Source organism: Danio rerio, chromosome 6 (genome assembly GCF_052040795.2).
Source record: "Danio rerio strain M-AB ecotype USA chromosome 6, GRCz13ab, whole genome shotgun sequence".
Classification (NCBI taxonomy): domain Eukaryota; kingdom Metazoa; phylum Chordata; class Actinopteri; order Cypriniformes; family Danionidae; genus Danio; species Danio rerio.
Genome location: NC_141026.1, coordinates 14,703,415 through 14,716,156, shown reverse-complemented (window position 1 = coordinate 14,716,156; position 12,742 = coordinate 14,703,415). Strand labels below are relative to the sequence as shown.

General features: G+C 35.6%; 2 protein-coding genes across 4 annotated transcripts in view; one reads left to right on the top strand and one right to left on the bottom strand.

Moving 5' to 3' along the window:
* Window positions 1–12,179, bottom strand: part of tmem198ab (transmembrane protein 198ab) — a 263,787-nt gene extending 251,608 nt beyond the window's left edge. Inside the window, exons 1-3 of one of the 2 annotated variants that reach the window (XM_087255782.1) lie at window positions 10,692–12,179; window positions 8,702–8,763; window positions 1,587–1,742 (exon numbers count right to left, since the gene is read on the bottom strand). The gene's annotated coding sequence lies outside the window, so the exon portion shown is untranslated. The remainder of the gene's footprint in view (window positions 1–1,586; window positions 1,743–8,701; window positions 8,764–10,691) is intronic. The other variant, XM_087255785.1, reaches the window with a different exon arrangement.
* cryba2a (crystallin, beta A2a) lies at window positions 9,209–12,664 on the top strand. Of its 2 annotated transcripts, NM_001002049.1 has the most exon segments (5): window positions 9,209–9,244; window positions 9,777–9,963; window positions 10,730–10,871; window positions 11,862–12,004; window positions 12,124–12,660. In NM_001002049.1, coding segments are annotated over 4 exon segments (594 nt in total). In that variant the 5' UTR covers window positions 9,209–9,244; window positions 9,777–9,802; the 3' UTR covers window positions 12,272–12,660.
* Window positions 12,665–12,742: the final 78 nt, after the last annotated feature.

Genomic DNA, 12,742 nt, shown 5'->3' with positions numbered 1-12,742 from the left:
AAAAAACAAGTTGTTCCAATAAAATCTCAAGAATTGTGTTGTTTCAGCTCAATTTAAATAAGTACAGTAGATTGAATGAGGGAAAAAAGTTTTTTTTTTTTAGTGTACCCTGTAAACAATACTGGGTTTCAAATAATTCCTTCATGTTGTCCCAACACCAATCGATTAAATTACAAATTTTTTTCATTTGAAAAATTTAAGTGGATTGAATATAAAACCATTTATTTGTTCCAAAACAAGTTTAAGAATTGTGTTGGTATAACTCATAAGCAACAAATAGTTTGTACTAGCAGCAAAAGTTTTTTTTTAATCTATGACAGTAAATGCTTACAGGTTTACAACATATATATATATATATATATATATATATATATATATATATATATATATATATATATATATATATATATATATATATTTATTTATTTATTTATTTACATATATATATATGTAATAATATATATATATATATATATATATATATATATATATATATATATATATATATATATATATATATATATATATTATTGTTGTTGTTGTTATTATTATTATTATTAATAAGTTACTATTTAATATTATTATCTAATTTTACATTATTTGATTTATATTTGATTATTATATATTTTTCTATTTTTATTAAAATAGGCCTGCAAGTATACAAAACTAAGTAATGATATGAACTTTAAAGTTCAAACAAGTTGCAAAAATCAGCAAAACAAAAAACATTTGCAATACTTCCTAAATGAGTGCTTCATAATAAATACTTTAAACAGGGGTTTACCATTTAACCCGTTTCTTTATAACTTTAGCTGACCATAAATCCCTAATGATAGGATATCTTGGTTACACTTTACAATAAGATTCATTAGTTCATATAAGATATATATAAATATATATATATAAACTCCTTTACCGGAATAGAGAAATTCATAAAGGTTTGAAACAAGTAAAGGCTGAGTAAAAGGACCAATTTAACTTTTTTTTGTGTGAACTATCCCTTTAAGGGGGGGAACCATGTGCTATAAATTTTGTATGTACACCCCAAAATAACAACAACAACAAAAAAATGTATTTGTGTTCTCTTTCACTTGTCCAATCTGGTAAACATATCCATAGTGCAACATCTTTGTCTGTTGCATTTACATAAGAGATGGAATCTTTAAAATGAATGCAAATCAGAAATTTGGCAGTGAAATTGATGTAACTGTTGCGCCGTGCGCCTGTATGGCGGATATTATATTCAAGGCGAGTGTTAAACTTTGCCGAAATACAGTTCCAAGGACGGGTGACTGGTTAACAGTCCTGGAGATGTGTGCGTCACCCACACAGCTCTTGTTTTCCAGAGCCTACCTGACAACACGAGGATGCTAATGCCATCTCACAGAGACGTAGAAAAAAAGAGAGGGTTACCATGGAACAGATGGATTTATGAAAGAGACGCACACACATAGTGCGCCTGCATACTAACTGACCCCGTCGCTCACACACACGGAATGAGATCCGCGCTAATAAACATTCATGACATACAGGTATAGGGTGTAGCGCGCGGACGGCAGGAGTGGGGGCAGATTAGTAAACACTACCTGTTTGTTCTGTGTAATGGCTGAATGACTGGGGAAGTGAGAAGCAGGTGATGGTCCTCCTGGAACACTAAGCTCCATACAGTCCATTCAGGCTCCATGTGTCAGCCTTGGATTTTCTCCAAGAGTGGGTGGAGTGAATGATTCGCAGTGAAACAGCTGTAAAAAATGCTCTTAAATCATATGCTCTTAAAAATAAAGCAGTGATGCCATACAGTGGATGATGATTAATGGATAAAACCTTTCAGTTATCAAAAAATTAAGTTTAGATGAAAAACCTCTAACTGCCATTTAAAATTATATATATATATATATATATATATATATATATATATATATATATACACATATATATATATATGTTGTATATATATATGTTGTATATATATATATATATATATATATATATATATATATATATATATATATATATATATATGTATGTATGTATGTATGTATGTATGTATGTATGTATGTATGTGTATATATATATGTATGTATGTATGTATGTATGTATGTATGTATGTATGTATGTATGTATGTATGTATGTATGTATATATATATATATATATATATATATATATATATATATATATATATATATATATATATATATATATATAATGCTCTAATGTTAAATTAGCATTTTTCCTGTGTGTGGACTTTTATAGTGATGAATAAGTTCTTTTCTTTGCCTTTAAAGTGAATCAACAGAAAATAAATATAGGTTTTTGCATCTGAACTCTTCTAAAATTTATTATGATGTTTAAAAATCTAACTAAGAATCTGAAAATCCTTGTAGCAAACTCATGTGTGTTTTTTCAAAAAACAACATTCAACATTCATTTGTGTTGTTTTACTTTCATTTTTAATCATATGATCATTAGGCATATATATAATTATCATTATATCGTTTTATTATTAGTTAATTATTTGATTATTAATATTGATTATTATTTGTCATTTTATTATGTTTTTATATTTTATTATTAATGGGGTTTGCCATAGGCAAAGTCCATTCTTACTATTGTGCTGGCTTATTATTCTTCTTCTTCCTTCTTCCGTACCATTTTTCGGCGCGTAACTAGTCCCGCAGCTTTCGTCCCAGACCCTTGAAAGTGGGCTCAAATCGTGCGGTCTTATCGGGAATGGTGTGCTATGACTTTTATAAGGGGTGGGGGGTTTTTTGGCCCCGCAGGGGCCAAAAAACCCCCCCAAAAATCCCATAGACTTAACATTGAGCCGAACTTTGACGAATCACAGCGCCGAGTGTGAATTTCATAGAAATATGAGATTCACAGCATCTGTAGGGGGTTGCAGCCTAAATGAGAACATACCTCGCAATGGGGTAAAAGTTGCACCCCTGGGGCTCTAGGACGTCCCAAAGCTCTCCCATTGACTTACATTGTCCCCATTGACTCCCATTCATTTTTCTAGAACAGCACTAACGCCCCCGCGAAATGGGACGACCTTTAAAGCGTTATAGCGCCAAGTGTGAATTTCGTAGAAATATGGGATTCGCAACATCTGTAGGGGGTTGCAGCCTGTATGAGAACATACCCCAAAAGGGGGTATAAGGTTTACCCCTGGGGTGCTAGGACGTCCCAAATGGGTCCCCATTGACTTTACATTGCCCATTGACTCCCATTCATTTCTTGACTCACATGTCAATCACATTACATAGCAGTGTCATACAGACTTGGGGGTTGCCTTACTTGACTGAGGCAACCAATCAGCATCTCAATATGATTTTAAAGCTCACAAGCCACGCCCCCCCAAACCATTTAAAGACCCTTAATAACTGCCCCATTGACTTAACATGGGGTGGGGCGTCCCATTGCACATCCCATTGACTTCCATTATAAAGGTCACACATCTATAACATTACATAGGAGTGTCATAGAGACATGGGGGTGGGCTCATTTGACTCAGGCAACCAATCAGCATCACTATATGATAATGAAGCTCACAAGCCACGCCCCCAAATTGATCCCATAGACTTCTATTATAATTGGGCTAGATGCATATCTTTGCATTGCAGTGTCATACAGGCTTAGGGGTTGGCTCATTGGACCCAGACAACCAATGAGCATCTCAATATGGTAATGAAGCTCACAAGCCACGCCCCCAAACTGGTCCCATAGACTCCCATTATAACTGGCCTACATGCATATCTTTGCTTAGCAGTGTCCTATTGACTTGGGGGATGGCTCATCTGACTTTGACAACCAATGAGCATCTCGATATGATAATGAAGCTCATAAGCCACGCCCCCAAACTGGTCCCATAGACTGCCATTATAACTGCCCTACATGCATATCTTTACATAGCAGTGTCATAGAGACATGGGGGTTGGTTCATTTGACTTGAACAGCCAACCACATTCAAGTTCACTCTGTAACCTCGCCCATAGCAACAAAACAGAGTACCCTAGCAACCGTTCATCAACAGCTATATCTCAGCATCGGAACATCGTAGAGACTTGGGGATTGGCTCGTTTCACTCATGCTAGCAAACGGAACTTCCTGTATGCTACACATGCTAGCAGTGACTAGCTACATGCTAATATTGACTAGCCAAGTACTGTAACTTGCTAGAAATGCTTACTTAGTATAATTATTTCATCAGGCATGTATATGAGGCTTGCCTAGTAACCACCCAGGGTACCCTAGCAACTGCCTAGCAACCACTCAAATTACCTTAGCAACCGCCTAGCAACCACCTAGCAACCGCCTAGTAGCGCCTTAGTAAGGGCCTAGCGACCACTCAGGACACCCTAGCAACCGCCTAGCAACGCCTTAGCAACCACTTAGAATACCCTAGCAACCGCCTAGCAACGCCTTAGCAACCACCTAGCAACCACTCAGGGCACCCTAGCACTGTTGCTAGCATGATGCTAGCAACTCGATTAGCATGTTGCTAGCATCATGCTAACACGATTAGCATAACGCTAGCTACATGCTAATCATGTTAGCATGATGCTAGCAACTCGATTAGCATGTTGTTAGCATGATGCTAACACGATTAGCATCATGCTAGCTACATGCTAATCATATTAGCATGATGCTAGCAAGTCGATTAGCATGTTGTTAGCATCATGCTAACACGATTAGCATCATGCTAGCTACATGCTAATTATGTTAGCATGATGCTAGCAACTCGATTAGCATGTTGTTAGCATGATGCTAATATGATTAGCATCATGCTAGCTACATGCTAATCATATTAGCATGATGCTAGCAAGTCGATTAGCATGCTGCTAGCATGATGCTAACACGATTAGCATCATGCTAGCTACATACTAATCATGTTAGCATCATGCTAGCAACTCGATTAGCATGTTGCTAGCGTGATGTTAACACAATTAGCATCATGCTAGCTGCATGCTAATCATGTTAGCACGATGCTAGCAACTCGATTAGCATGTTGTTCTATTGCCCAGTTTAGTACCATTTTGTACCCCATCGATTTGCCACGCAAACCCCATTCACATTTCCTTTAGGAAATGTACAATTCTAGTTACTATTGCACTAGTTTACTAGTATTGCTTTATTATTTACAAGCCTTGCTAGTTATTGCTTTATTATTATTTCATATTTCCATGTTGTTATAATCTTATGACTGTGTGGATTCTAGCAGCACTTGTTTTCAAGAGTAAGAGATAAGAGAATGTCTCCATTTCAAGGTCTGTATTGTCTCTGGACAATGTTGTGAAGCAATAATTTTCCATTACTGTTGCTTGTGGTGTAATAACACTTGTTGGATTTATTGAATCATACGCAACTAAGATTATTCAATAAACTCTGCTCTTTCTTTAACATCATTACTTTTTCTCCTGCTTCTGCTCCTCTCTGGCTTTCTCAGTCAACTCCTATGTTGATAGGAAATTGTACTGGTTAACAGGTTTGGGTATTGGGAGGTCCCACTGGCTCGAGAACCTAAAGCAGTGTTAGATTTTATTTATCTGGCATGTAGAATATATTCTAACAATGTAAAGAACTCCACTATATTATAGTGACTTCGTAACATTCAGTAGTTTTGTTAAACATTGCACACACGAAGTTCACGCTTCATTTGGTCGCTACTCTTTTCAGTTTTCTGCCGCCTATGCTTGGAATCATCTGCAGAAGACTCTAAAGCTCAGCACTTTCCACTATCATCTTTTAAAAATTCAATCCAGTCAATAGTACACGATCACTGAGCTTGTTTTATATGTTATTATCTGCATTTGTGAATTTTTTTATTTATTTGTGAACTGATTACCTTGACGGCCAATCACAGCCATTTCTGTTGAGTATGTGAACACAATGTCAAATCAGCGCTGATCAACAGCGCTCAAATGTTAGCGGGAAATTAACGTTTTTAAAATTTCAGTACCAATTGGTACTGGATTCCAGTATTATGACAACACAAGGTAAAGGTAAGAAAAAGTAACTCAGAAATAACTCAAAAGTAACGTAACACATTACTTTCCACAAAAAGTGGAACTATAGCGCAACTAGTTACTTTTTTGAATATTGCAGTGCATTACTTTCAAAAGAAACTTTCCCCAACATTGCCTATAACTGTTGACTTCTCTTTGTTTTTACTACGATGGAAGTCAATGGTTTCAAGTTTTCCGGTGTCTTCTATATATCTTGTTTAGTGTTCAACAGAAGAAAGGAACTCAAAAAGATTTGGAACTAGCTGAGGATGAATAAACGATGACAGTACTTTAATTGTTGGGTGAAATATCACTTGAATTCTTTTCTGCCAGTGTTTTTTTTTTATTAAGTTGTCAGCCACTGCCAGCATTTTTGACGATTTTCACTAAAATTTGACAGTCCTCAGAATATTTTTGGCTAGGAATATATGACCATATAACCAATGCAATCTCAAGACAGTTTGCAACTTTTTGATTTAGTGGCTAATTCGTATAAATTTGTACGATCTAATTCGTACAATTTAGTATGATTTGTTCATCCCCCAATGACGGTTGGGTTTAGGGGAGTTAGGTGCCACATCTCCTTCTAAAATCGCACAATTTCGTACGACTGAACTTTGTACTAATTTGTACGAATAAGCCACTAAACTTACAAAATGTAAACTTATGTTTTCTCGTGAGATCAGGCTGATATTACATATCAAAATAAAGACCCAACTCTCTGCTTTCATAATCTGTTCATGTTTTATACCCACTTAAATCCAGGTTTTATGAAAAATGTAGGGCATTTTTTTAAAGTAGTGCATGGAACCTTTAATGCCTATTAAGCAGATACTGTTATAGAGCACTAACTATCTCTACAAAACATAAAAAATATATGCAAATTAACTGGAAAATATAAAGCAGTGCACTTAAGAAATAACTTGGTTCTGCTCAAAATCACATTTCATCACATGCACATCTGAGTAATAGGAAAAATACATGCATTATAAACTAAAATGATACTACATTTTCATAAATATTACATATAAATGTACGTTAAATAATTTAATATGCTAATTATTCGCATAGGGATATATATTTTCTATTTGAAGGGCTATCTTGTCTTAATCTGGTTCATGAATACCTGGCCGACTCACTGAACTACTTTGAATGGTTATCTCAGTGTGTGAGGGAGTAGTGATGTAAATGGACTCATTTTACTGTGAAATGAATGCTGTAGTGATGCAAGGAAAGATGTGATTAGCCCTAGGGCCCTGACTGAGCTCTGCACCTCCTCTGCCTCACACTCACAGGTACACAAAAGAAAAACACTTCTCACTAATTCTTACAATCCATTCGCAAACATATATCACTTAATGATAACAATAGATTAAAAAATCTGTATCAGTAAGTGAAATTATTCCTGTTCTGTCATTTAAAAAACATTAAATGAATGGTTATAAAAGGTATGCAGTTTCAGTTTACAGAATTATGGTTATGTTGCAAATACATGCCAACAGGCTATGCCTCACAGCTTTTTTTTTTTTTTTTTGAGTGTGCGTTAAGCAAAATAATCTAAAGTCAAAGATAATTTTGCTTGTTTTAAGGAAAAACTCACTTAATTTTGACATATTATTTCGTAAAACAAGATCTTTTTTTCTTTTCTCGAAAAAGCTTCTTGATTTAGGAATTGTTTGATATTTTGACAAGAAACAAGAAAAAAATCTAGGTAAGAAGAGTTTTTGCAGTGTATTTTTGTACTTTGTACCTCTAGAAAAAGTAAATTCTATATAGCATACAGTTGAAGCCCCCCCTTTTAATTATTATTTTTTTTTTATATTTCCCAAATGATGTTTAACAGAACAAAGAAATTTTCACAGTATGTCTGATAATATTTTTTCTTCTGGAGAAAGTCTTATTTGTTTTATTTCAGCTTGAATAAAAGCAGTTTTAATTTTCTTTTATAATTATTAGCCCCTTTAACCTATATATTTTTTGATAGTCTACAGAACAAACTCGTTATACAATAACTTGCCTAATTACCCTATCCTACCTAGCTAACCTATTTAACCTAGTTAAGCCTTTAAATTTCACTTTAAGCTGTATAGAAGTGTCTTTTTGTTTTCTGTCTGTAGTTTGTATGTTTTAAGAAACCTTTCAGTTTATTTATTAATTTTCTTTTCAGCTTAGTTTGTTTATTAATCTGAAGGAACCACAGCGGAATGAACCGGCAACTTATCCAGCACATGTTTTACGCAGCGGATGCTCTTCCAGCTGTAACTCATCTCTGGGAAACATCCATAAACACTCATTCACACACATACACTACGGACAATTTAGCTTACCCAATTCACCTGTACCACATGTCTTTGGACAGTGGGGGAAACCAAAGCACTCAGAGGAAACCCAGGTGCACGCGGGGAGAACATGCAAACTCCACACAGAAACGCCAACTGAGCCAGCCGAGGCTCGAACCTGCAACTTACTTGCTGTGAGGCAACAGCACTACCTACTCTGCCACCGTCCCCCTTTTTTAAAAGCATAACAAGCTTTTTTTTAAAAAAACAAACAAGTTCTCAATATGTAATGTTTCTGTATGCTAGAATGTGCTTGTAGAAGAAACAAGCAGATGAATATATGTAGTCCATCTGTAGGTGGTACAATGGCTGTGCCATCACAAAAGACGAGAGGCATAGAACAGCAATACACTACCTTTTGTTTGGACTCTCACAAAAGTGTATCATGTTCCTGAACATCTGAGAGGGCGCCACATCCTGATACATGTAATAAACAACAGCATTAAAACAACACATTAGGCTATGATTATGGTTATATACTGTGCTTACAGTCACTTTTAGCTGATATGAACATCTAATAGATTGATACATTTAGCTAAATCACAACTGATGAGAGTGTACAATTATTTTTGTACTGCAATATCAACAATTTCAATAACCATTTCACACTTTTACCACTCCTCTGTGAATCTGCAGTCAGGGGACATTGCAAGGGCATTCAGCGTTAGTATAGGTGTCTGTGTTAAACTCTATGGATGGGCCTTGTTTTTTCTGATGAGTCAGAAAACCAGAGGCCTGTTAGACAATAACGGGACTAAAGCTCTCTTTTGACACATGTTGCTGATCTGGCAGTCCCTCTGCACATTCGGCAGTAACTGCAGTGACAGCGGCTATATAAACACCTCGCAATGGACCGACCCCTAATGTTAATTACGCCAAATCTCTCCCACGACAGCATGTGAGTATGGGCCGCCGTCAGTGCTGTCAAAATCAACGTCTTAACCTTCACGACAGTGGAATTAACTTTAAAACAGGATAAACCGCTGCTTGACTGGATGCGTGACTGGACTAGAGGCCTTTGTGAATCTTTTCATGGACTGAAAAGCCACCAATTTCTTGTGGTTATTTCAAATGAATTCATTTTCAATGCACCATTGGAATTGAGGCATTTCAGCCATCGCTGGATTCATGGGGGCCCTATTATTTATGACCAATGCAAACTTAAATTATTGATGTCCTGTGGTTGAGATATCCTGTAAAGCAGATGGGAGTCAGTTTTTGTAAATATCATGTCTGTCTGTTGTCACAAGCAGACCGAAAGGATCTGTGTTTGTTCTAACGTGACCTAAACCATTATCAACAATCTGATAACCCGTCGCTTGCCTGAGGTCATAGGTTAGGCTGATGTAGATAGTAGTGCTTGTGATCTGTCAGGTGGAGGTGGCAGGTGGTGTTGTATTGTTAATCGTATTCTCTAATGTCGCCGGTAGCTGGAGAGAACAGACAGGCGGCCATCATGAATCAGCGAGAGCAGATGGAGCAGCAGTGCCAGTGGAGGATCACAGTGTGGGAGGAGGAAAACTTCCAGGGCAAGCGCTGTGAGTTTAGGCTGGAGTGCCCCAATATTCTGGACAGGGACTTCCAAAAGATTCGCTCTATCAAGGTGGACAACGGCCCGTAAGTGTGTGTGTGAGCGCATTATAGTACTTTCCTACACTATAAAAAATTTTATGACCAATAAGTCATGACAGCACATGTTTTTAGTTCATTGTAACTTATTAAACTTAGTTAATCTTGTTCTAACTTAATTTTATAAGTCATGCAAACTGTGTTTAAGTCAGTTTAACATAAGTTTAATGTACACATTAAGTTAATTTGATTCAATTTAAATTTAAGGCAACCATACTTTTTTATAGTGTACTTGATGTATTAGCCGGTGATGTATATATATATATATATATATATATATATATATATATATATATATATATATATATATATATATATATATATATATATATATATATATATATATCCTATATGACACATGGTTGAACCTTCAGAGTGCGCCCTTAACATTTGTAAAATATATAATGTATTTTTTTTAAATGACAAAGCTTAACAGTTTGATAAATAAAATCATCTAAAAAAATAGACAATTAAATTTAGAATAGATTTTGTAGTAGTCAGAAGGCCATGGCGTTTCTTGTATTTACAAGACGGCTTGTAAACATTGAGGGCTTGTTACATTGAGGGCTTGTAAATAACCCATGAAAGAATAAAAGTTACGTTAAAACCAAGCACACCATTGTTTTTCTAGTAAAATTCCCAATAAGTTTTATTAAGGTGTATCCACATAAATGGCCCACCCTGTATACACAAACATACAATATAATATACCAAACCTTTTTTATTGAAGATAACTTGATTCTTATTCCTGCAGCTGGGTTGGTTATGAGTACCCAGAGTATCAAGGTCAGCAGTTCATCCTGGAGAAGGGAGATTATCCTTGCTATCAGGCCTGGAGCGGAAACAGCAGCTACCGTACTGAGCACATGCTTTCCTTCAGACCCATCAAATGCGCTGTGAGTCAAACGTGTGAAACATCACAAAACAGACATTAATGTTAAGACTGAATGATATGTAAGATTAAGAAGTATCTGGCCTACAATCTCCTTACTAAAATGTAGTTCAAATATGATTTTAATGCCCTATTTCTGTTTATTTTTACAATACAGATTGTTTGAAAGTTTGAAATCATCTCCACAGACAGTAACAGAATCGATTATACAAGCTTCAGATATAGACCATTTTGAGGGATGTAAACAATAACAAATGTCCCAATGTACAACCTGTTTTACACTTTTAATTTCTATATCTTCCGAGAATCAGAAAGAGCCAAAAATTGATAATGTTATGATAGCTGTTTAAACATTAAGTTATGATTGAAATACCTCTTACTACAGTTATAAAATAGTTTAAAAACAAGCAGGTAATGTTCATCGGACAATGACATGACCACATTGAAATGGTCTATATGAAAAATACTGCTAAAAAATAGCTCTAAAAAGACATTAGTGTCATTATTTTGCTTAGCCAACTTCAATATTGATTCAGTTCAGATCAATATCATTTTTGATTGTTTGGCTTTAGAACTCAGACAATTCAGCAAAATGACTAATAGTTTATAAACTAATAGTATATTAATATTAATAGTTTGTTATATATCTAAACATGTCTTTTCGTTATTAGTTAGAACGAGAACATAATACATTTAGATACTGACTTGTTACAAATAGGCTACAGTGAAGGACAAATCATAAAATTGCAAATTTGGCTCCATTTAAACACAAACCCATATTTACTACGCTTTTAAAAGTCAATTTACATATAAACGTAAAACAAAGGGGGGCAGGAAAAGGACATAAACCAACTTCAACACAATAAGGCCTCATTGTTCAATCTTGTCTATTAAAATGGCGTCAGGAGTTCATCAACTGTGTAACGTTAGTTAATTGAAAAATGGACATAACATATTCCAATAAACATCTCAAATTATACCTTTTGTCCACCAGAACCACAGTGACAGTAAAATTACCATGTATGAGTGCGAGGACATGATGGGACGCAAGTTTGAGATGTGCGACGACTACCCTTCTCTTATGGCCATGGGCTGGTGCAGTAAGGAGGTTCCTTCTATCAAAGTCAACTCTGGAGCGTAAGTTATCCTCAGTCTGCTTCAAATTACGTTTGTAACATCAAATTACTGCTGTCTACACACAGCATTATCTCAATAATACTGTTTTTTCCCCTTCCTCAACCTCGCACATGCGGCAGCTGGGTGGGTTACCAGTTTCCAGGTTACCGTGGATACCAGTATATCTTTGAGAGAGACAGACGTCAGGGAGAGTACAGGAAATATTACGAGTTCGGCACCCAGGCCCACAGCAACCAGATCCAATCAATGCGCAGAATTCAGCACTAACTCCGCCCCCGCTCTTCTCCTATTGGCTACTCTGTATCACGTGACAGTATGATAATTCATGGGACTAAGTAGGCAATAAATGCTTTTCAAACTCCAGACAAAAAGAGTGTGCTTGTCGCCATTCCTTTAATTGACCAAACCAGGAAACGTCAAAACTGGAGTGTTTTTATTTTATAGCAATACAAATAAATGATGACAGCTTATAAGGCTAAATGGCCTTTGTACTTTAAGATTTAACATATTGTTAACAGAGCATTTCACTTCAGATTAGAAAGTTTTAGGTTAGATTCTAGCTTTATTTTATTTTTAGATTTTTTTTTTCTTAATGTCAATCATAGAATGTACATTGTTGTCCTCGGACTGTATTTATTTTCAATAAACAAAAGCACGAGATGTTGGTTGTTAGTGTTTCTGATTTTGCAATGTTACCAAATACTGTGCTTTTGCTCCTCATAACGTTTATTTGTGGCG